General features: G+C 44.8%; 1 protein-coding gene across 2 annotated transcripts; it reads right to left on the minus strand.

Annotated features, from left to right (window-relative positions):
* Window positions 1-4,779: 4,779 nt before the first annotated feature.
* On the minus strand, window positions 4,780-19,312 carry Znf260 (zinc finger protein 260). 2 transcript variants are annotated; one of them, XM_038340727.1, is made up of 3 exons: window positions 19,196-19,235; window positions 11,398-11,489; window positions 4,780-8,339 (listed from the first exon to the last, which is right to left on the minus strand). In XM_038340727.1, exon 3 carries the CDS (start codon window positions 7,925-7,927, stop codon window positions 6,713-6,715), a length of 1,215 nt encoding a protein of 404 aa, XP_038196655.1. In that variant the 5' UTR covers window positions 7,928-8,339; window positions 11,398-11,489; window positions 19,196-19,235; the 3' UTR covers window positions 4,780-6,712. The 2 variants fall into 2 exon arrangements, with proteins under 2 accessions (XP_038196655.1, XP_038196654.1); XM_038340726.1 differs by lacking the exon at window positions 11,398-11,489 and having other exon boundaries at window positions 19,196-19,312.
* Between the last annotated feature and the right edge of the window lie 1,222 nt (window positions 19,313-20,534).

Here is a 20,534-nt window from a genome sequence, read left to right on the forward strand (position 1 = left end):
CCCATCTAAAAACCTAAGACAGGAGGTCACATAAAATAAAATATGCCTGACTTCCAATGATGGGTGATTTGGGGTAAAGGGGGAAGTCTTTGCCCAAGGCAGACGTGATATTCTGTTCTGTCGCAGAAGCACAGGTTTATATTTTAAATTTATTAAGAGAGAGTGGATTGTGGGCAATATTCTACAGGCCACATATTTGTACATTGTATGGCAGCCGGGCTCTCAAGCCACAGCTCACGCCTGAGTGGTCACCTCGCACCTACAGACAGGCTGTCCCCAGGGTCAGGATATGCTAGTGCTGTTCTGCTCCCTTCTTTGTAATTATGGAGATTGCCTGGGAAAATGTGTTAACCCAAGTTAGTGACAGAGCAGCCATAGTTATGGGTGTGACTTTAGTCCTGCTACCCCAGAAACAGAATGCTAATGACTTCCCCCTCAGTTTACCTTTGGATATAAAAGCTGTTTTGAAAATAAACATGGGTGATCTTCAGGATGTGAATGAACCCTGAGACTCCCTTCCGATGTTGCTGTGTGAACTGTGTCTCAGTTATTCCCATGTCTCCAGGCAGGTCCAGAGAGACAATTTATGTTGGGGTTGGACCCCGACAGTTGGAGCTGGGATTTGCATTAGAACCAGTATGCAGTCTTTTCCCTTGTCTCAGTTCATATCCCAAGTAGATAACCTAGAACAAGCAAATCTGAATTTCTCTTTTAGAAGTCCAGCCTAACTGAACTAAAGTTCCCAAAAGGCCTTAAGTTCCCAAACAGTCCTCATTTTTAGCTAACAATAATAAATTATTCACATATTGAAGCCAGGCTACATTTGGGTACTTACTGAAAAAGAGATAAATCCTGAGGGCTTCATTGAAGATGGTGGGAGAGGTTTTGAACCCAGGCAGTCTGGTCCAGGTTAGCTGTCCCAATAGCTTCAGCTCAGGCTCAGCCCATTCAAATCAGATGGGCTGACTCAATTTTAACAGGGGGATGGAAAAGGATGCATCTTTTGAGTACTAATCTATAGTCTTGAATTCCATCCAGACTTTCAGACAGGCAAGCAAGGGGTATTACAGACTGACTGACAAGGAGTAAGTATGCCTACTTCAAGGAGGTGGCTAATGTGAAACCAAACCCCTTCCCTGCTTCCAAGCTATGGGGTATTGCTAGACACAAATGGGCATAGCTCCAGATGTTAGCTGCACTATGTGCGAGGGCCCACTTTTGGATCCCTTGCATCTTGACTAAAGGTTAGAGAAGTCAAACCTATTCTTGCTCAAGGATGAACAGCAGGCTGTTTGACCAAAGGTGTGGCTACTGAATTATTTATTCCTCTGAAGCTAGACAACTGAATGTTTGATTTTGCTAGGATTGGCTTGGGTGTGGGAGGAGGTTATCTACCTGTTTCTATCATGGGCATTCATTTTTCCAATGACCCATTTTTTTTTATTAGGTGCATTGGTCTGTATGGGCTGGATTATACAGGCCCATATTTCTACATTGTATGGCAGCCAGGATTCTGAGCAACCTGGCAAAGCACAATTTGCACCTGCCACAGAGAAGGTGGTCACCTAGCTTTACATAGTGAGAAAGCCTGACGCCATCCTAAGCAAACTGTCAGGATATGCCGATGTCATTCTGCCCCTTCTATTGTAATTTAGGATATAGCCTGGGGAAGATGTGTTTTTCAGTCTATGTGACAGAGCAGGCATAGTTGTAGATGTGACCTAAGTCATTCTCCCCGCTACCTAGGAAACAGAATGCTAATGAATTCCCCCCTCAACTTATGTTTTGGTATAAAAGCTGTTTGGAGAATAAACGCGGGAAATTTTCAGGATGTGAACTCAGGATTTCATAAAGGGTCCCTAAAAACTCCGTCCTGATAAAGTTATGTGAGTTTTCATTCCCACACCTCCACTCTGGCACGAGAAATGATTTATGTCAGGGCTGGACCCTGACATTGGTCCTTGTGTAAAGATCTCTGACATCAACCATTTTCTGGGCTATTTCTAATACTTGTGACCTGTTCTTTCCTGCAAACCCATTCATCTTTTGTATAGTTCTATGACTTTCAGGGACCAACTGAGTAACAAAGGCCTTGAGATTTGCCAGAGCCTCTGGATCTATAGAGGTGTCTAACCAATACACATCCAGGAGGTATAGGAAAACTGAAGGCTTTTATTTGACCAATCCCAGTAATTCATAAAATTACTCCACTGCAGACTTTTCTAGTATTTTCACCCTCAAGCACACAGTTATCAAGTATTAAGGAAGTGCTTTCTATCTAGCTCAGTGTGGCAGTACGTGGCTCAACACTAGAGAGCCTGGGGCTTGAGAACTGTGAATTGTAGGCTACCCTGGTTACTGAGTCTGTCTGAAAACAAACAAAAGAACCACTGTGTAGCTGGAGAGATGGCTCAGTGGTTACTTAAGAACTCTTGTTGCTCTTGTTGAGGACATGGATCTGATTCCCGAAACACATATTGGAGCTTGAAACTGTCTATAACACCAGTTCCAAAATCTAGAAATCTGAAGTCCTCTTCTGAGTTTTGACCCGCACAAACATATATGTAGACAAAACACTCATACGTGTAAAACAAATAAACCTTAAAAATATTTTTAAAAATCCATGTAAACAATGAATAAATTGGGGGCTGGAGAGATGGCCCAGTGGTTGAGAGCACTGGCTGCTCTTCCAGAGGTCCTGAGTTCAATTCCCGGCAACCACATGGTGGCTCACAGCCATCTGTAATGAGATCAGGTGCCCTCTTCAGGTGTGTGGGCATACATGGAGGCAGAATGTTGTATACATAATAAACAAACAAACAAACAAACAAATCTTTAAAAAATGAAATAAATTGCCAAATTTGCAGGCTACAAAATCAGTTGCACTTTGCTGTGATTTAACGTACCCCCTTACAAATGTGTTATTTTAGTTTGCAAAAGCAAGCGTAGCCAGGCACGGTGATATGCGCCTTATATCCCAGCACTCAGGAGGCAGAGACAGGCAGATCTCTATGAGTCTCAGGCAAGCCTGGACAAAGGAAGTTCTAGGTCAGCCAAGATTACATACTGAGCCTGTCTGCTGGGGTAAGGGACGACACCCAGACATACCAGGAGAGCTCTGTGGTGTGGGAGGTCCTTCTGTCTGTGTGTTGCTTTTCTTGGTTAATGAATAAACTGCCTTGGCCTGTTGATAGGGCAGAACTTATGTGGGCGGGGAAGACGGAAATGAATGCTGGGAGGAAGAAGGGTGGAGTCAGAGAGATGCCATGGACCTGCCTGAGACAGATGCTAGGAACTTTACCCAGTAAGCCATTGCCATGTGGTGATATACAAATTAATAGAAATGATTCAATTAATATGAGTTAGCCAATAAAAAGCTAGAGCTAATGGGCCAAGCAGTGTTTTAATTAATACAGCTTCCATGTGGTTATTTCAGTTCTGGGCGGCCGGGACAAACAAGCAGCCCTTCTTGCAACAGCTCTGCCCTCATGAATGGACTAATATTGGCTGAAAAGAATTTGAGGCTGCAAGCTCACCCCTTGTGTGTGACATCATGTCTGTCTTTAGCTACATTGCAAAGCAGAACATTCTCCCAAATATGGCCCCTCTAGGCAAGGTGAGTTAGGCCCACATGGGTTTCTTCATGTGAGTACACCTAAGGGGCCTGAACGAACGTGGACATGGGTTTGACAGCTGGAATGCTGGTCAGTCTGTATGGTACTTACCTAGCATCTGGGCTTACTAGGGCATGTCTGAAATCCCAGAACTTGGGAGGAGCAGACAGAGGATGCAATGTTCAAGGTTATTCCTGGCTATGTAGCAGCTTCAAGAACAACCTAGGTTATGAAAGACCCTGTCCCCCACACCTTTCCCTAGAAGAAAACGTGGGCCAAACACAGTGGTACATGTCCTTAATTCCAGCATTCAGGAGACAGAAGCAGATGGATCTGTGAGCTCAAGGTCAGCCAAGGCTGTCTCAGAACAACCATCACGCTCTATCCCCAATAGAAGGAGAGTGAATTTGAGTGTAACAGCCAGACTGGTAGTTTGGATCGGGCAGGAAGAGTCCACTTACTACTCGTTTTCAGAGTAGTCCCAATCTCCGCCTTCTCTAGCGGCCATCAACCACCGTTCTCCTAAGATTTGAGCTCTCAAAAGTTCGGTATTCAACCCAGCTTGTTTTAGAAACTGGGTAAAGGGATTTCTCGTTTGTTCTTCTAGATCAGGCTGTAGTTTCTTTGGATTTTTTTTTCCAATCCTAAGGAAAATCACCCATGGAAGTTACTATTCAGGGAATGGAATAAAGCACGAGGCCAGTTTAGAGCACGTCACGCTACATGAAACACTAGGGTTCAGACAAAGCTGGAGGTATGTTAGCCCTTCTCTTGAGTTACCTTACACCTAAGACATAGGACCAAGTGTGAGGTCTAGCATTATGGCTGACCCTTGTAATCCGAGACTGAGGCAGAACTGCTATGAATTCAAAGTTAGCCTTGTGTGTAAGAGAGATGAGGAAGATACGAGAGATAAGGGATGGGAGGGGGCACATAAAGGTCAAATTCTAGTTTTAATATAGTCAGACAAATGGGAGAATGAAAGTTGATGACATTCTATAGGTTTCTGGTTTTTCCTGCTCCAGTCAGTAATGGTAACCATGACGCCACTTCCCACTCACCACATCTAAGGACAGAATCACCAGTCTCTTGGCATGGTCTAGAGCACCAAAAAATCCAGGCCCCAGCAAAAGGATCAAACCCATAGCACAAGAAAACAACCAGATCAGGGCAGGACTTCTCCAAATTTTATTTGTCTGGATCCAATCAGTGGACAGAAACTACACAACACTTCCTTCACTCAACAATGGCTCCAAAGCCCAAGAATATTGATGCGCAAGGAAGCTGTGCTTCCGTGAAGACATGAATGTTCTCAATAGGGGGGAAAGTCAGAAGCTGCGGTTACAATGCTGTGTAAAAAGTTGCCGTTAGACTCCTGTGGTACTAATAAGCTTTACCACAGGCATGTATGTACATAGGAAAACCTAACAGTTAATACTATATACTTCAGGTATCCACCAGGTACCGTGGGATGTACCCACACATACCATGGGGACTCTTGTAATAATATGTATCTCATTCATAGCTAGCTTTTTAAGAAAAATGGCACAGAATATATGTTGCCACAACGTAGAACTATCAATTTGTTACATTTCTTTGGAACCTTTATTTTTAATGAAAAGCAGATTTTTAGCTATAAACCTGGAGTAGCTATAATTACCCCGCTTTGTCACATTCCGCTTCTATAGAACTCCATTCGCACGGTAACAGCAATGGCCACTTTTTGGGAACTGAATACATATCCTCCCAATCCTAGTTTTAGAGAAAAGTGTTTCCCATAAGCAATGCTTAGTACCAGAGTTGACAAGTTGGTTTTATTCAAATTTACACAAGAATCATCACAATATAACTATCAATTCAATTTTCTTCATGCTGATTTTTCTTTTTCTTTTGCTGTTAATACATAAATTTAACCAGTTGTGCCTAGCTGCTGGAATATTCTACTGTATGATTGTCATATTTTATTTATCTACTTCATAAACAAATACCTGTACCTGATTTTTGCTACCGTAACTTATGCTGCAGTGAGAAGACTGACTGGTGCACAGCTCCCTACGTGAGCATCAGTTTCTTGAGAATAAGTCTAAATGCTCAAGATTCTAGAATTTCTTTCCTACTCAAGTATTAAAAACCATCCACCTAGAAAGTTCTTAAACAAGGCTTTCCTTTCTGCAAAGACACTGGATCCTAAGAAATACTTTAATAAATGAAGACTTCAGAGACCTATTATTTTCCCACACAAAAGCTGATTATCCTGAGATTATTTTTTAAGTCATCCATGGTTTTTGTACTGATCTGGGATACTGCCAGAATCAAATACCAATCCTCCATGAATTCATTCATATTTCTAGATTCAATATTCTGTCATGGCCTCAACTTTATTCATTTCTATTAACAAAGACTTGTGAGTTGGCATGGTGATGGATATCTGTAATTGCAGTACTGGGAGGCTGAGTAACCAAATAACCAGCGACTTGAGGCCACCTTGGGCTATGTAGTGAGTTTAAGGTCACCCTGGGCTATCAACACAGGGAGACCCTGTCCCAAAATGCCTTTTTTGAAAAGTGATTTTTACAAATGACCCATATAGAAAAGCATATGTCAAAAATATTTTTACCTCTTAATTTCAAAACTTATATTGCTCATATTATCTTAATACATTTGATAAACTTTCTGAGACTATAATACTTGGAATCACTGGACTCTAAGTTCATTGAGAAGGGTATCAAAATTATAGTACTTAGCTGGGTGGTTGGTGGTACACAACTTTAATCCCAGCACTTGGGAAGCAGAGACAGATGGATCTCTGTGAATTTAAGGCCAGCCTGGTCTACCATTAAGTGAGTTCCAGGACAGGCCCCAAAGCTACAGAGAAAAAAAAACAAACAAAAAAATTATACTAATAACTTTTATTGTGAGAGCCTGTGAAGTATATAATACTGTGATACATCTTATTAAATATCTTTACATTTAAGTTTTGAGTCACTATAGAAGGATTTCCTACATTTGTGTAACTTTAATGTAAGATAAATCTTTTGATATATTACCAACCATACATTCTGCTCAAGCGTTCCTAAATATAAGGCATTTATAGAGCTTTAATGAATATGAATTCTCTGGTGTCTAATGTGGTGTGACTTCTGGCTGAAAGCCTTCCCACACTCACTACACTGGTAAGGTTTTTCACCAGTATGGATTCTCATGTGTAAAGCAAGAGTTGAGAACTGAGAAAAGGCCTTCCCACACTCATTACAGCCGTAGGGCTTCTCACCCGTATGGCTCCTCATATGCACTGTGAGAGAGGAGCTCTGACAGAAGGCTTTCCCACAGATTTTACACTCATAGGGTTTATCACCTGTATGAATTCTCACGTGTACTATGAGTGACGTAATCCGAGAAAAGGCTTTTCCACACTTATTACATTCGTAGGGTTTTTCGCCCGTATGGATGTTGTGATGTTTGATGAGATACTGCTTCTGCCGGAAAATCGTCCCACATTCGTTACATTTGTACGGCTTCTCTCCGATATGGATTTTCTCATGCTCGGTGAGGTTGGATTTGCCACTGAAGGCTTTTCCACACTCCTTACATGTGTAAGGTTTCTCTCCAGTATGACTTCTCTGGTGTCTAATGAGGCTTGATTTCTGAATGAAGGCCTTCCCACAGCCTTTGCATTCGTAGGGTTTCTCTCCAGTGTGGATTCTCTGGTGGATAATGAGGTTCTCTTTCTGGCTAAAAGCCTTACCACACTCATTACATTTAAAAGGTTTCTTTCCACTATGGATGTTCTGATGTTTCAGGAGGTACTGCTTCTGGCTGAAGGCTCTTCCACACTGATCACATTCAAATGGCTTCTCTCCTGTATGAATTTTCTCATGGTCTTTGAGATACGCTTTGCCACTGAAGGCTTTCCCACACTCCTTACACGCAAACTGTTTGCTCCCGGTGCGTCTCTGATTTCTGAGGGGGGCTGTCATCTGAGTGGAGGTCTTCTCACAGTCATTGGGGTTCTCTTCAGCATGTTGCTTCTGAGGAGAAAGGAGGTTTCCTCTCTGGCTGAAGGCTTTTCCACATTTATATGACTTCCTCCGTGCGTGACTTCTCATATGTAGAGTAAGTGATGAGACTCGAGAAAACGCCTTGCCGCATTCTGTACACTCATGTGAGTTCTCTCCACTGTGTGTTTTCTTATGCTCTACAAAGCTTTGTTTTAGGCTAAAGGTTTTTCTGCATTCATTACATTCATAAAGTTTCTCTCCAGAATCAGGTTCATCATGCAGAAGCTCGGACTCAGGATGAAGACTTTCCAACATTCTGTTACGCACAAGGGTTTTCTCCTAGCATCTACTGAGACAGGATGAAAGCTTTTTCACACTCACTAGATACACAAGGATCTAGTGAAGCTGGATATATAACGAGAGACTTTTTACATGAGTGGCCTGAGATGGGGTGACAAGGGACAGAAATACAGCACCGCCTTTATGTTAATGGTTCTTTCTTACAGTTGCTCTCACTTGCACAAGTAAATTGTGAATGTGGATAAATTACACTTCACATTTTCTTCAGCTGAGCCCCACATGCAATGTCTGTGCCCAGAGGAAAGTACTCTGTATACTAGGTCTTCCAAAAAAAATTTTTAGTCTGTTTCTATAGAGAAATATGAGACTTAACTCGCAAGTCTTTCATCCTGTGTCCTTATCTGTGCAGAAACACCAGAGGCTGCTTCTAAAAGACAACAACAAAAAGTTACTAAAAGAATTAGCAAGAGTAAAACTGTTGGTGTCTAGAATGTAGTAAGTATCCAATAATAAATTACATCCTTAACAAACTGTGAATTCTCCCATTTTTACTAATAAAACTGCAGAAATGTGCTATTACAAAAAAGCCTATTTAAGTCACACATGGTAGGTCACATAACCCAGAGCTCGGGACACTGACAGTTAGGACCAACATGGATTAGACAGTGAATTCCAGACCAGCCTGGCTACAGATGAGACTCTTCCTTAACACAAGGCTAACACTCAGAAGGTGGTGGCACATGCCATTAATCCCAGCACTTGGGAGGCAGAGGCAGGCAGATTCTGAATCTGAGGCCAGCCTGGTCTACAGAGTGAGTTCTAGGATGAGCCAGGGCTGTCTTGGGGAGAAAAAAAAAAAGCAAGGAAGGAAGAAAGAAAAGGAAGGAGAGACGAAAGGAAGGAAAGGGGGGAGAGAAAACGGGAGGGAGAGGAAGAAAGGCAGAAAACTAACTCAAAGACCAAAAAAACTAAACTCTTTTTTTTTTTTTGGTTTTTCGAGACAGGGTTTCCCTGTAGTTTCTAGAGCCTGTCCTGGAACTAGCTCTTGTAGACCAGGCTGGCCTCGAACTCAGAGATCCGTCTGCCTCTGCCTCCCGAGTGCTAGGATTAAAGGCGTGCGCCACCACCACCCGGCAAAACTAAACTCTTGAAGTCTAGTCTTTTCATATGAAAGCAGAAATACAGTAACATTTCCAGATACGTGCAGTTTTAACTGTTTTTCAATGCACACATCATTAATAAGTAAAATAAGAGAAAACATTAAAAGCCTAGACAACCACCACGATGAACACTTAAGACTGATAATACACACGATCACAGGGTGAAAAAATAAATGATAGATATATGTAATAAATATACATATAATGTGTAATAAATAAACAAACATTGTTTTGCTTTGTTTTTCGAGTTAGGGTTTCTCTGTATAACAATCCTGGCCGTCCTGGAACTCAGTTTGTAGACCAGGCTGGCCTCTGAATGCAGAGATCCGCCTGCCTCTGCCTCCAGTGTGCTGGGTTAAAGGCGTGCACCACCATTCCTGGCTAACAATATTTTTTAAATGCATTTTTCTCTATGTTTTCTTGAAATCCCACTAAAATGGTAATAAAAAGGACTAAGGGCATGGAGGGATAAACACTAAACACCAGAGGGCAAAGAGCATTTAGGAAACTGAAGGCTCAGAGAGCACTGAACTAGCTTGACTAGAAAGACTGCAAATAAGGTGTCAGGCAGAGACAAATTTAATCTGAGACAGATCTCAACAAAAGAGTATACAGTCACATATGCAGCCTCAGCAATGGGAGACAAGGGCGGAAGGAGTGCCACATGTTTAAAAGCCAGCCATGTCCAAAGTTAGCTTGAGCTAACTCCAGGGAGCCTGGACTACAGACAGAGACCTCCTGCCAAAAATTATAACCAAAGCCAGGTGGTAGTGGCTCACGCCTTTAATCCCAGGACTCAGGAGGCAGAGGCAGGCGGATCTCTGTGAGTTCAAGGCCAGCCTGGCCTACAAGAGCTAGTTTCAGGACAGGCTCCAAAGCTACAGAGAAACCCTGTCTCAAAAAACCCAAAAATAATAAATAAATAAAATAAGTTATTAAAAAAAAGAAAAAATTATAACTAGATAACTATAAACTATAATTTGGGAAGAGTAGATATTTATGAATGTAAATGAATAGCTGATACCCTCAACTCTTGCTCTTATCTATTCAGTTTTTTAAAGACTTAACTTTTATCTGTGTATCTGTGTATGTGGGGTACATATGAGCATATGAGTGCTGGTTCCTTCGGAGGTTAGAAGCATCAAATCCCCGGAAGGTAGTTACAGGCTTTGTAAGCCATGCAGTGAGGGTGCTGAGAACGAGCAAAACCTGCTCTTAACAACTGACACGTTTCTTTTTGAGGGTCTCATGCAAACTAGGATGGCCCCGAAATCACCATGTAGCTGAGGATGACTGACAGCTTCCACTTCTCCTGCCTGTGCCAGGCATGTGCCAATTTGCATGATTTACAGGGTGCTGAGGACCAAAGGCGGGCATGTGCCAATGTGTATGATTTACACGCTGCCGGGGACAAAAGGCAGGACTTCAAAGGTCCCTGTAAGCAAGAAACCCACAAACTGAGCTACATCCCTACTCCCATAATACAGCTCTTATCAGTGGAAAGACCTAGAAGGTAAATATCAAGAAAAAAGTATTCTCAGCACGTTGCCAACTGAAGATTCCAAACTTAAGGAAGACTGGGTTTAATCCTGTGGTGGCTGGAATGGGAATGGCCCTCATAGGCCCATAAATTCGAATGCTTAGTCACTCAGGGGGCAGCACCGTTTGGGAAGGATTAGGAGGTGTGGCCTTCTTGGAGGAGGAGTGTGACGGGGAGTGGACTTTGAGGTTTCAAACGCTCCATAGCAGGCCCAGTGCACAGATTGGAGACAGAACACGGCTCTCAGCTACTGCTCCAGCAGCGTGAACACCCCGTGCCTCTATGTGGCCCCACATGGGATGACAGACTAGCCCTGATGCTGTAAGCAAGCCCACAACTGCACTTTCTTGTACAGAGTTGCCTTGGTCATGATGCCTCTTCACACAAGAGAACAATGACTAAGATAGACCCCTTCCACTGAAGATAAACAAATAAACATTATAGCTAATATTATAAAAAGTTAAAAGAAAAAACAATGCCGTATATGTTTAAGATTGTAATAAATAAGGGCCAAATGAGATCGACTGATAAATAAAATTAGGTCTGGAAATGAAGGAGGGGGGCAGGCATGCAACGGAGAACTTAGAAGAGCAACCAATCCTGTAGAGGGTGAGGAAAGGAAAGCAGAGAGTCTGGACCGCCTGGATCACTGACTTGTCTAAAGGACTTTGAGCAATCATCCCTCCTAATGAGGCTGAGCTGATAGAAAAAAAAAAAAAAACACTAAAAACCCACAGGCGGTTGCAAAGCCTTGCTGCACCAGGACATGAACAGTACACACTCACCTGCAGACTCAACTTCTCAGCCACCCACCGTTTCTGTTTGAAGTGTACACTCTAAACTTGCAAAGAGAAAGCCCTTCAGGACGCTGATATCTCTGGAAATCAAAGAAGCAGCCACAAGTCAGGCTGAGGCCTCAGAACTCTCAAGAGGTTTGAAGGGCAGGCAAACTTCCGCTCTGCTGGCCTGCGAAAACAACCAAGTTCCGTGCGTCTAGGAGCCTCGATGCGGTCAGGCCCACGAGCAAAGGGAAAGAGCGTTGGCACATTTCAGGATAAACCCAAAATTCTGCTTAAAACCAAAATGTACTTCGGACGAGGGTAACACAAGGTATTTCATTTTCAGAATTTAAGTTATACAGAGAAACTATGACACCGACTTTTCTGAGGTTGCCCAAACTGCCATCTCACCATGACGTCTGGGCAGGTGTCACAGGTGGCCTCACTCCCACCTGAAGGCAAACTGCTGTCTTATCATTTTCCCCGCAACGGGTTTAAGGCAGGAGTGGGAGCATGTGTTTCCGTACTAGCAACTTGGAAATCGAGGCAGGAAGATGGAGAGTTTGAGGAAAGACTTGGCTACCTGTCTCAAAAAAGTAAACAGAAGCCCAGAGAAATGGCTCAGTGATTAAAGTATCTGTAACAGCAAGCATGAAGAGAGGTGTTCGCCTCCCTAGGATCCACTGTCAGAGGGCAGAGAAGGAACCCCGAGAGCAAGGTGGCGAGTAGCACGAGCCATAGGCGCTGAGTGTGGCCGAGAGAAAATGCCTTAAAAAGAGAAAAGTAGATGGGGGGAGCCGGGCAGTCATGGGCGTACACCTTTAATCCCAGGACTGCGGGGGCAGAGGCAGGCGGATCTCTGCGAGTTCAAGGTCAGCCTGGTCTACAGAGTGAGTTCTAGGACAGGCTCCAAAGCTACAGAGAAACCCTGTCTCAAAAAAAACAAACAAACAAAACAGACGGAGGGCGATTCTAACATCAGTGTAAGACCCACCCACATGCATGCACACTCATGTGTACATGCGCTTCCACCACCAGTATGTGTCAACATATATAAAAAACACATGCACAACACACACACATTTGGAAAAAGAAAGAGAGACTATAAACTGGTATAGGCACTCTGGCGACAGAGGCTGGAGGAGCAGAAGTTCAAGTAGTGAGTTCCAGCCTGTGCAACATGAAAAACTGTCTTTAAAAAGTTAAAGAGGAGCTGAGAGTAGTAGCACACACTTTTAATCAGGAGTCAGAGGCAGGCACATTTCTATAAATTTGAGGCCAGCTTGGTCTACAAAGTGAGTTCCAGACAGCCAGAATTACATAGTGAGACCCCATCTTGAGTCCAAAAAAGAAAGGGGGTTTGAAAGATGGCTCAGGAGTTAAGAACAATGGCTGCTCTTTCGGAGGACCCAGGTTCGGTTCCCAGCACCTGCAGGACAGCTCACAAACCATCAGGACTCCAGGTCTATAAGATTGAGTGTCCTCTTCTGGCCTCTGTGCGTACTGTATGCATATGATACATATAGGCAAAAACCCGTATGTTGTGGAATATTAGTTTAAGATATGTTATAACCATTTATACTGTGAAATATTTATTTAATGATGCAAAGATGTGTTGTATTATGTTATGCTACATTTGTTTACCTCTATGAAGCTGTGTTACTTTGCCTGCCTAAAACACCTGATTGATTGGTTTGGTAAGAAGCTGAACAGCCAATAGCTGGACAGGAGACAGAATGGGCAGGGCAGCAAGGCAGACTGAATAGAAGTAGATGAGGAGGAGGAGAGAGAAAAGGAAAAGGAGAGGAGGATGGCAGGGGCCAGCGACCCAGGACACAACCAGCTACAGAGTAAGTGGGAAGAAAGATATAGAATAGAGAAAGGTAAAGACCTAAAGGCAACAGGTAGATGGGATAATCTAAGTTAAGAAAAGCTGGCTAGAAATAAGCCAAGCTAAGGCCAGGCATTCATATTTATTTGGGAGCTGGGTGACAGGCCCCCAAAGAATAAAAAAAACAACTACAACCATACATATAAAATAAAAATCAGTTTTAAAATCTCAAAAGAAAGAAAAGAAAGGAGAAAAGGAGGAAGGAAGGGAGGGAGGGAGGGAGAGAGGGAGAGAGGGAGAAAAGGCTGCAGATGACCTTCTTCTGCTGAGGAAGCTCAGTGGTTAAGACTACTTCCTGCTCTTGCAAGGGTCCCAGAACCCATATGGTAGCTCACAATCATCTGTAATTCCAGATGCACGGAATGTGACATCTTTTTCTGACCTCCAAAAGACACCAGACAAGTGCATGTTGTACTCACCTATCCAATCAGGCAAAATACCCAAACACACACACACACACACACACACACACACACGCACACACACACTCACACACACACACACACTCACACACACACACACACACACACACACACACACACACACACACACACACACAAGGGTTTTGCCTTGAGAAGGTTAGGGGTTCACTCCCAACAAGAACAAAAGCAAAACAAAAACACGGTTTCTTTTAAAAGTCATCAATTTAGGCAGGCGGTGGTGGCGCACGCCTTTAATCCCAGCACTCGCGAGGCAGAGGCAGGCGGATCTCTGAGTTTGAGGCCAGCCTGGTCTACAAGAGCTAGTTCCAGGACAGGTTCCAAAACTACAGAGAAACCCTGTCTCAAAAAACAAAAACAAAAGAAAGAAAAGAAAAAGTCATTATCAATCATGAACAATACAAACAAAATATACAGGAAATTATTTGGATAATACTAACAACTCAGCTCTTAAAACCTTCTCAGGTCTAGTATTTTACCTAGGTTTAGTAACTCTTGGAGAAATTAAATGTAATTTAGGCTTCTGTAATTATATGCACAACCTGAATTTAGCAAACATTTATCGATCCTGTGTTACGAGGAATTCTCCTTGTAGTGGTGTATGGCAACACAAGGCTTGTTCTCTTACACTCCAAGTTCCAGGCCAGCCTGGTCTACATACTGAGTTTTAGGACAGTCAGGTTGAAGGTCTTCTGAAACCTCCAAATGGAGCCATTCACTAGACCGCTGGACGTACAGATTAAAAATGTAGAGCCCGAGCCTGCACGAGAGGACCCCAGCCACACATCTGCCCCACACCATATGGCTGGGGCAGGCAGAACTCAGTCACATGCAACCCAGGCTTTCTAGCCCTAGTCCACGAGGGGTCTCCAGCAACACCTTCTCACCAACCAGGAGATGCCAGGCAGATGGCAACTATTACGGTCTCCTTGTGATGAGGAAGCATGGTCCTGCCCGTCACCATGACGGACTGAGCAAGACAAGGAGACCCACACGTGGGCTTGGGTCTGTCTGTCCTGGGCTCCAAGGAGAAAGCACGGGCCCACCCAGCACCTGTGACACCAGGTAGGTGGCACTATTACAGTGAGCAAATGTATAGTGTGGTGTGGGGGAGAGAGAGAGAAAGGCAGAATGGTTCATGTCCTGTGGACAGAGAGAGGCATATCTGAAGAGGCAAAAGAAGTGAGGAGTGGGCAGAGATGGATGGCTTCATTGCCAATGTCAGGCCCATGTCTGGGATCATGTCTCGGACGCAGCTGCGGTCTCTGTTGATGCCCATGACTCCCGATACCACCAAAGGCCAAGAGAATAGGGCTGTACAAGTTGGTCCCGCCACTCACTGGCTGAAGCACTCAGGAGAAAGGGTCCTACACCTCTCCTGGGCAGCACAAGAGATTGACCCTGCATGTAGGCATGGATGAGCTGGCCCTGAGAACTGGAGCATGAGCGATCTGGCCCTGCCCCTCATCTGCCATATAATGGCATGGGCCAGGAAGAGATGCCCCACCTCCCACCCCTCTATGCCTGAGGCAGGTAGGAGAGCTGCCCCTGCCTCTCACCAGCTGCACCGCTCAGGAGAAAGCAGGCCCTGCACCTCACCTGGGCAACACAAAAGAGCCCACCCTGTTGGTGGAGGTGTGGGTGAGTCCACCTCTAAGTTGTGGGCATGGGAGAGTTGTCCCCACTACTCACCTGTCATGTAGAGCACGGGCGGGGAGAGATGCCCCTTTACCCCTCGATACATGCGGCAGACGAGGGAGCCGACCCTCCCCCTAACCAGCTGCAGTACTCGGGAAAGTGGGTCCTGTCCCTCACCTGAGCATCACTGTAGAACTGCCTGAGTGAGTGATTGGAACAGCTGGTCACATCCCCTTGTCTGCCATGTGGTGGAGAGGACAAGGGAGGTGACCCTTCCCCTTACCAGCTGCAGCACTCATGAAGGTGGACCCTGCACTTCACCTGGGCAGCAAAGAGCTACTGACGGGTACCAGTGAATTACCCAGAGAACATGAGCATGGGAGACCCAGCCTTGCCCCTCATCTGCCATCTGGTGGTGTGGGCAGGTGAAAGATTGCCCCCCACCCTTACCCCGTGGCAGGTGGGAGAGATGACCCTGGGGTCATAAGAGCAGAAGAGCTGTGCCTGCCCTCACCAGCTGCAGCACTCAGGACAGTGGCCCCTGCACCTTGCCTGGGCAACACAGAGCTGGCCTGGTGGTCCAGGTGTGGGAGAGCTGACCCTGAGCCTGGAAACAGGAAAACTGGCCTCGCCCCTTGCTCATTGCTGCCAAGGGGTGAACTAGCTGGGTCAAAGCTGGAGAGCTCACCCTGGTGGTGAGGACAGGGGACAGCTGGTGGGTTGACCAATCAGCAACCACCCAGGCCCAGAACCAGGACTATGAGCTGGCCCACCCCAACACCCACCTCATCTATTATCTGTGGAGGCACATGAAGGAGTCGGTCCTCCAGACCCAAAGCTGCAGGATCTCCATGACACTGGGCAACAACAGGATATCCAAGAGGAGTCCCGGTGAGGGCCCAGCACTGATAGTGTAGAAAAAATCAGAGGCTTTGAGCCAGACCAATGATTCTCTGCAATAAACACTTCCAAGTAAAGCTATATGGACCAACAGGTTTACTTATGTGATTCACTGTGTCACAGTGCGGCTTCCATAACGAGATTTTTTTTCCTTTTTATTTCTTAAATTTTATTCTATTGGGGGAGGTTGCAAGGGCAGAAGGCAGATATGAAGGGGCACAGAGATGAACAGGATTGAGATGCGTGATATGAAAGACACAAAGAATATATAAAAAGAAAGTTTAAAAAAATTAGAAAAAGACTCCTTAAAAAGAGACCTCTGTAATCTGTTTCTGAGAAAACCACAGTAGATGGGAGTACTTAGGGGTTAAAAAAAAAAAAGGTAAATCCCACAATCCTAGGCTTGACGGTATCAGAGGGTAATTTAGAACAAGTTGGGGCTGGAGAGATGGTCAGGAAAGGCACTAGGTCCTGAGTCTACAGATGGAAGAGGGGGCAGAGACAAGTGGATCCCAAAGCTTACTGACCAGCCAGGCTGCTGTCAATGTGCTCCAGGCTCAGTGGGAGAGCGAGGCTCACTCAGTGAGACAGCCTGACTTAGTAAGAGACCCTGACTCACACAATAAGGTAGAGAGCAAGACGCCTGGCATCTACCTCTACCCTATAGCGCCCATATGCATATGCACACGCATGCATACATGTGCGTACGCATGCATACATGTACGTGTGCACTCATGAGTACTTATGCACACACCCACATGCAGATGTACACAACACACACGAAAAACAAGCTATGTCTTCCCTGCTAGTTTGAATGACTTTTTTCTTCATATATCCAATTGTTGACACTGACTCTTTTTATTATTATTATTATTTTTTTTTTTTTGAGACAAGACTTCTCTGTAGCTTTGGAGCCTGTCCTGGAGCTAGCTCTTGTAGACCAGGCTGGCCTCGAACTCACAGAGATCTGCTTGCCTGTAGTGATGAGCTGAGCAGGCCTGCTTTTCATCCCGCCCAGATCCCACACGGCTAGCTTTACACCTGAAATAACAACACACAAACTGTATTCATTTAAACACTGTCTGGCCCATTAGTTTCAGTCTCTTACTAGCTAATTCTCACATCTTGCTTTAACCCATATTTAGTAATGTGTGTAGCACCACAAGGTGGTGTCTTACCGGGAAAGATTCAGCATGTCTGACCTGGCGGCTGGCTCCATGGCATCTGTCCCAGAGAGGAGAGGCATGGCATCTGACTAATTTCCCTTCTTCCCAGCATTCTGTTCTGTCTACTCCATCTATCTAAATCCTGCCCTATCAAAAAGCCAAGGCAGTTTCTTTATTAACCAATGAGAGTCCTCCATCACTTGCCTCTGCCTCCAAGTGCTGGGATTAAAGTTGTGAGCCAGCACCAACCGGCTAAAAAAAAAATTTTTTTTTTGTTTTTTTTTGTTGTTGATGTTGTTGTTTTTCGAGACAGGGTTTCTCTGTGGCTTTGGAGCCTGTCCTGAAACTAGCCCTTTCACTTACAGAAAAATGTGCTAATGGGCGGGAGAACCCGCTCAGCAGTCAGGAGCACAGGAGATCTGATGGCCTCTTCCCGCTTCCATCAGCACTGCCACGCGCCCACAAGTACACGTGTACACACACACACACACACACACACCTCTTTAAAAATAAAATCTTTAATAAATAAAGAAAAACATGTTTTAAAAATAAATGCGAAAGCTAGGTGGTGGTGGCCCACGCCTTTAACCCCAGTAGTCAGGAGGCAGAGACAGGCAGATCTCTGTGAGTTCAAAGCCAGCCTAGTCTACAGAGCAGTTCCAGGACACCCAGGACTGTTACACAGAGAAACCCTGTGTGAAAAAAACCAAGGGGGGAAAAGTGCGACAAGCCGGCTAGTGGTGACGCACGCCTTTAATCCCAGCACCTGGAAGGCAGAAGCAGGCAAATCTCTGAGTTCGAGGCCAGCCTGGTTTACAGAGCTAGTTCCAGGATAGCAAGGCTACACAGAGAAATTCTGTCTCAAAATAAATAATTGTGACATGCAAGGCAAGGTGGCGCGGGCATTTCATCCCAAAACTTGGGAAGCAGAGGCCTGCCTAGTCAACAAAGTGAGTTCCAGGTCAACCAGGGCTATGCAGAGAAACCCTCTTTCAAAAAAAAAAAAAAAAAAGACAAAATACTTTTTTAAAATTCAGAAGAAAAACTGTATTTTAACAAAAGCTACTCGGTATGGGGAACATCTGAACAAATTTAAGAGTTTTAATTTGGCAAAGAGCCTAGCCCTTTGAGTATTTGAGTACTAAATATCTTCTGGACCTCTCTGTCGAGGGTGGGGACAACCTTCCTAAAGCTATTCCAAATCTGTACCAGTGGAAAGTACCTCCCAAGGGTTATACCGTAAACTCAAAGGCTACTCAAAAAAGCTCGACCTAAGTTTCTCCAAGTACTAAGTTAATTCCTCCTGATGTGTAGGCACCCAAAAGCAAGTTTTTGGAAATCTTCGTTACAAAACAAAGATTTTTCAAAGGAACGTTGGTTTCATTTTGTACTGACATGTTTTATTAAAAAAAAAACTTTAAAACGACTCAATTTTTTCCCTTTCCTGTTTTCCAGAACAACGCGTTATTCTTAAAATGTGACAAGTGGATTCCCATTCATGTATTCTCACTAACTTGAATTTAGTTTCTCTCTAACTTGAAACCAACCAAAGAACACCCTCACACGTAAGCTCACCCCACCCGCAAACCCACCCTGGCTCTCCCCAGCCCCCATCCGCCCAAGTTCCCAGCTCCGCTGTCAGAGTAAGCGATTCTCACCCCTTCGGGCATCCTCGCCCTTGCAGGAGCAGCAAACCCTAACCTACAGCTTCTTTTGATCGACCGGGCCCAGGAAAACGACGGCCCTACAGACCCCCAAATCAAACTCACCGGCAGACAAAGGCGACGATGGCGAGCCACGGAGCCTGCGCGTGCGCACTCCTGCCAGCACGCCCAGAGGTCTCTGCCCAACAGAGCTCTGAACTAGCGGATCTTTCTCCACTTCCTTCTTTTGACTGTGGACTACATTTCCCAGAAGTCTCGGGGATCTAGTCAATTTTTCCCGCGAACTTTTCCCAGCTCGTCTAGGTAGTGGTAGGGAATAAGAGACCGGGACCCAAACACTACGGTTTTTACTGTTACCAGGAAGGACGGTGGTGTGCCATCGTGTATAATAAGGGCAGCTCAAACTCACTGACTAGGCTTTACACGTCTGCAGGGCGAGATTCCAAATAACACGTAACCCTCTCGTAAAAACAGAGGCGGGAGCCATCTTGGTGACGTGGTACAGTGCAGAACTACATTTCCCAGAAGCTACCGCGCCTCCCCACGCCTCTGGCTTGTACTTAGTAGCTCTCCATAAAGTTGTACCAGACTCTGGTGTTAACTCTAGACACACAAACTAACGCCAGGTGGGAATTGAGACTGAAAATTGGGTTAAGGCGAAAGAGGCAGGAGAAAGATGTTGTGAAATTGTGATTTTTTTTTTTTTATATAACCGAAGGTCCTAGGGTTGTGAATGGGGATTGTGGCTGTGCGTAACAATGTAAAAAGCAGTATGCAGGTGTATAGTGGAATCCTGTTGAGTGTTTCTTAATGTGTAACCTTAGTGTTATGTCTGAAAACCAGGTGCCTGTGAACACCTCAAAGCAGATGATGTCCACAAGTCCCGCAGCATCCCTAGAATATGGTTCTGAGGAAGAGGTTTCCGGGCAGTCCCCAGTCAAGGAATACCACAAAGTCCTACCGCACAACACACCTCACTTGAGATTTATCGAGGAAAACACGACAGTAGCTGTTATAGTTTACAAAAACCAGTGAGAGAGAGAAAGACACCATGCAACAGAGCTCAGGGGAGGTTTTTTTTTGGGGGGGGGGGGGGAGAACGTGAATGGGAAAAGGGGGAAAGGAAGAGGAGAGACCTGCCTCTGGGGACAGGAGTCTTATAAGGGGAGAGAAAGAGAGACAAAGAAAGAGAAAGAAAGAGAGAGTTGGGCTTGCTGTTGCATTGACTTCCTATAGCCAGGCTCATGCAGTATGGTCACTCCCAAGATACTTCATATGTTCATTCCTGCAGTTTCACCACCAAGAAAGGACTTTGAGATTCTCAGAGACCATAGCAAGTTGCCCAATTGTTTCCACACTAAGTATATGATGAGTTGGAAAGCAGTGTTCCTGAAGGCTTGGCTGGTGGAAGCAGTGTTTAATAAGAACAGAAAGCACATTCATG

Source organism: Arvicola amphibius, chromosome 8, assembly GCF_903992535.2.
Source record: "Arvicola amphibius chromosome 8, mArvAmp1.2, whole genome shotgun sequence".
NCBI lineage: Eukaryota > Metazoa > Chordata > Mammalia > Rodentia > Cricetidae > Arvicola > Arvicola amphibius.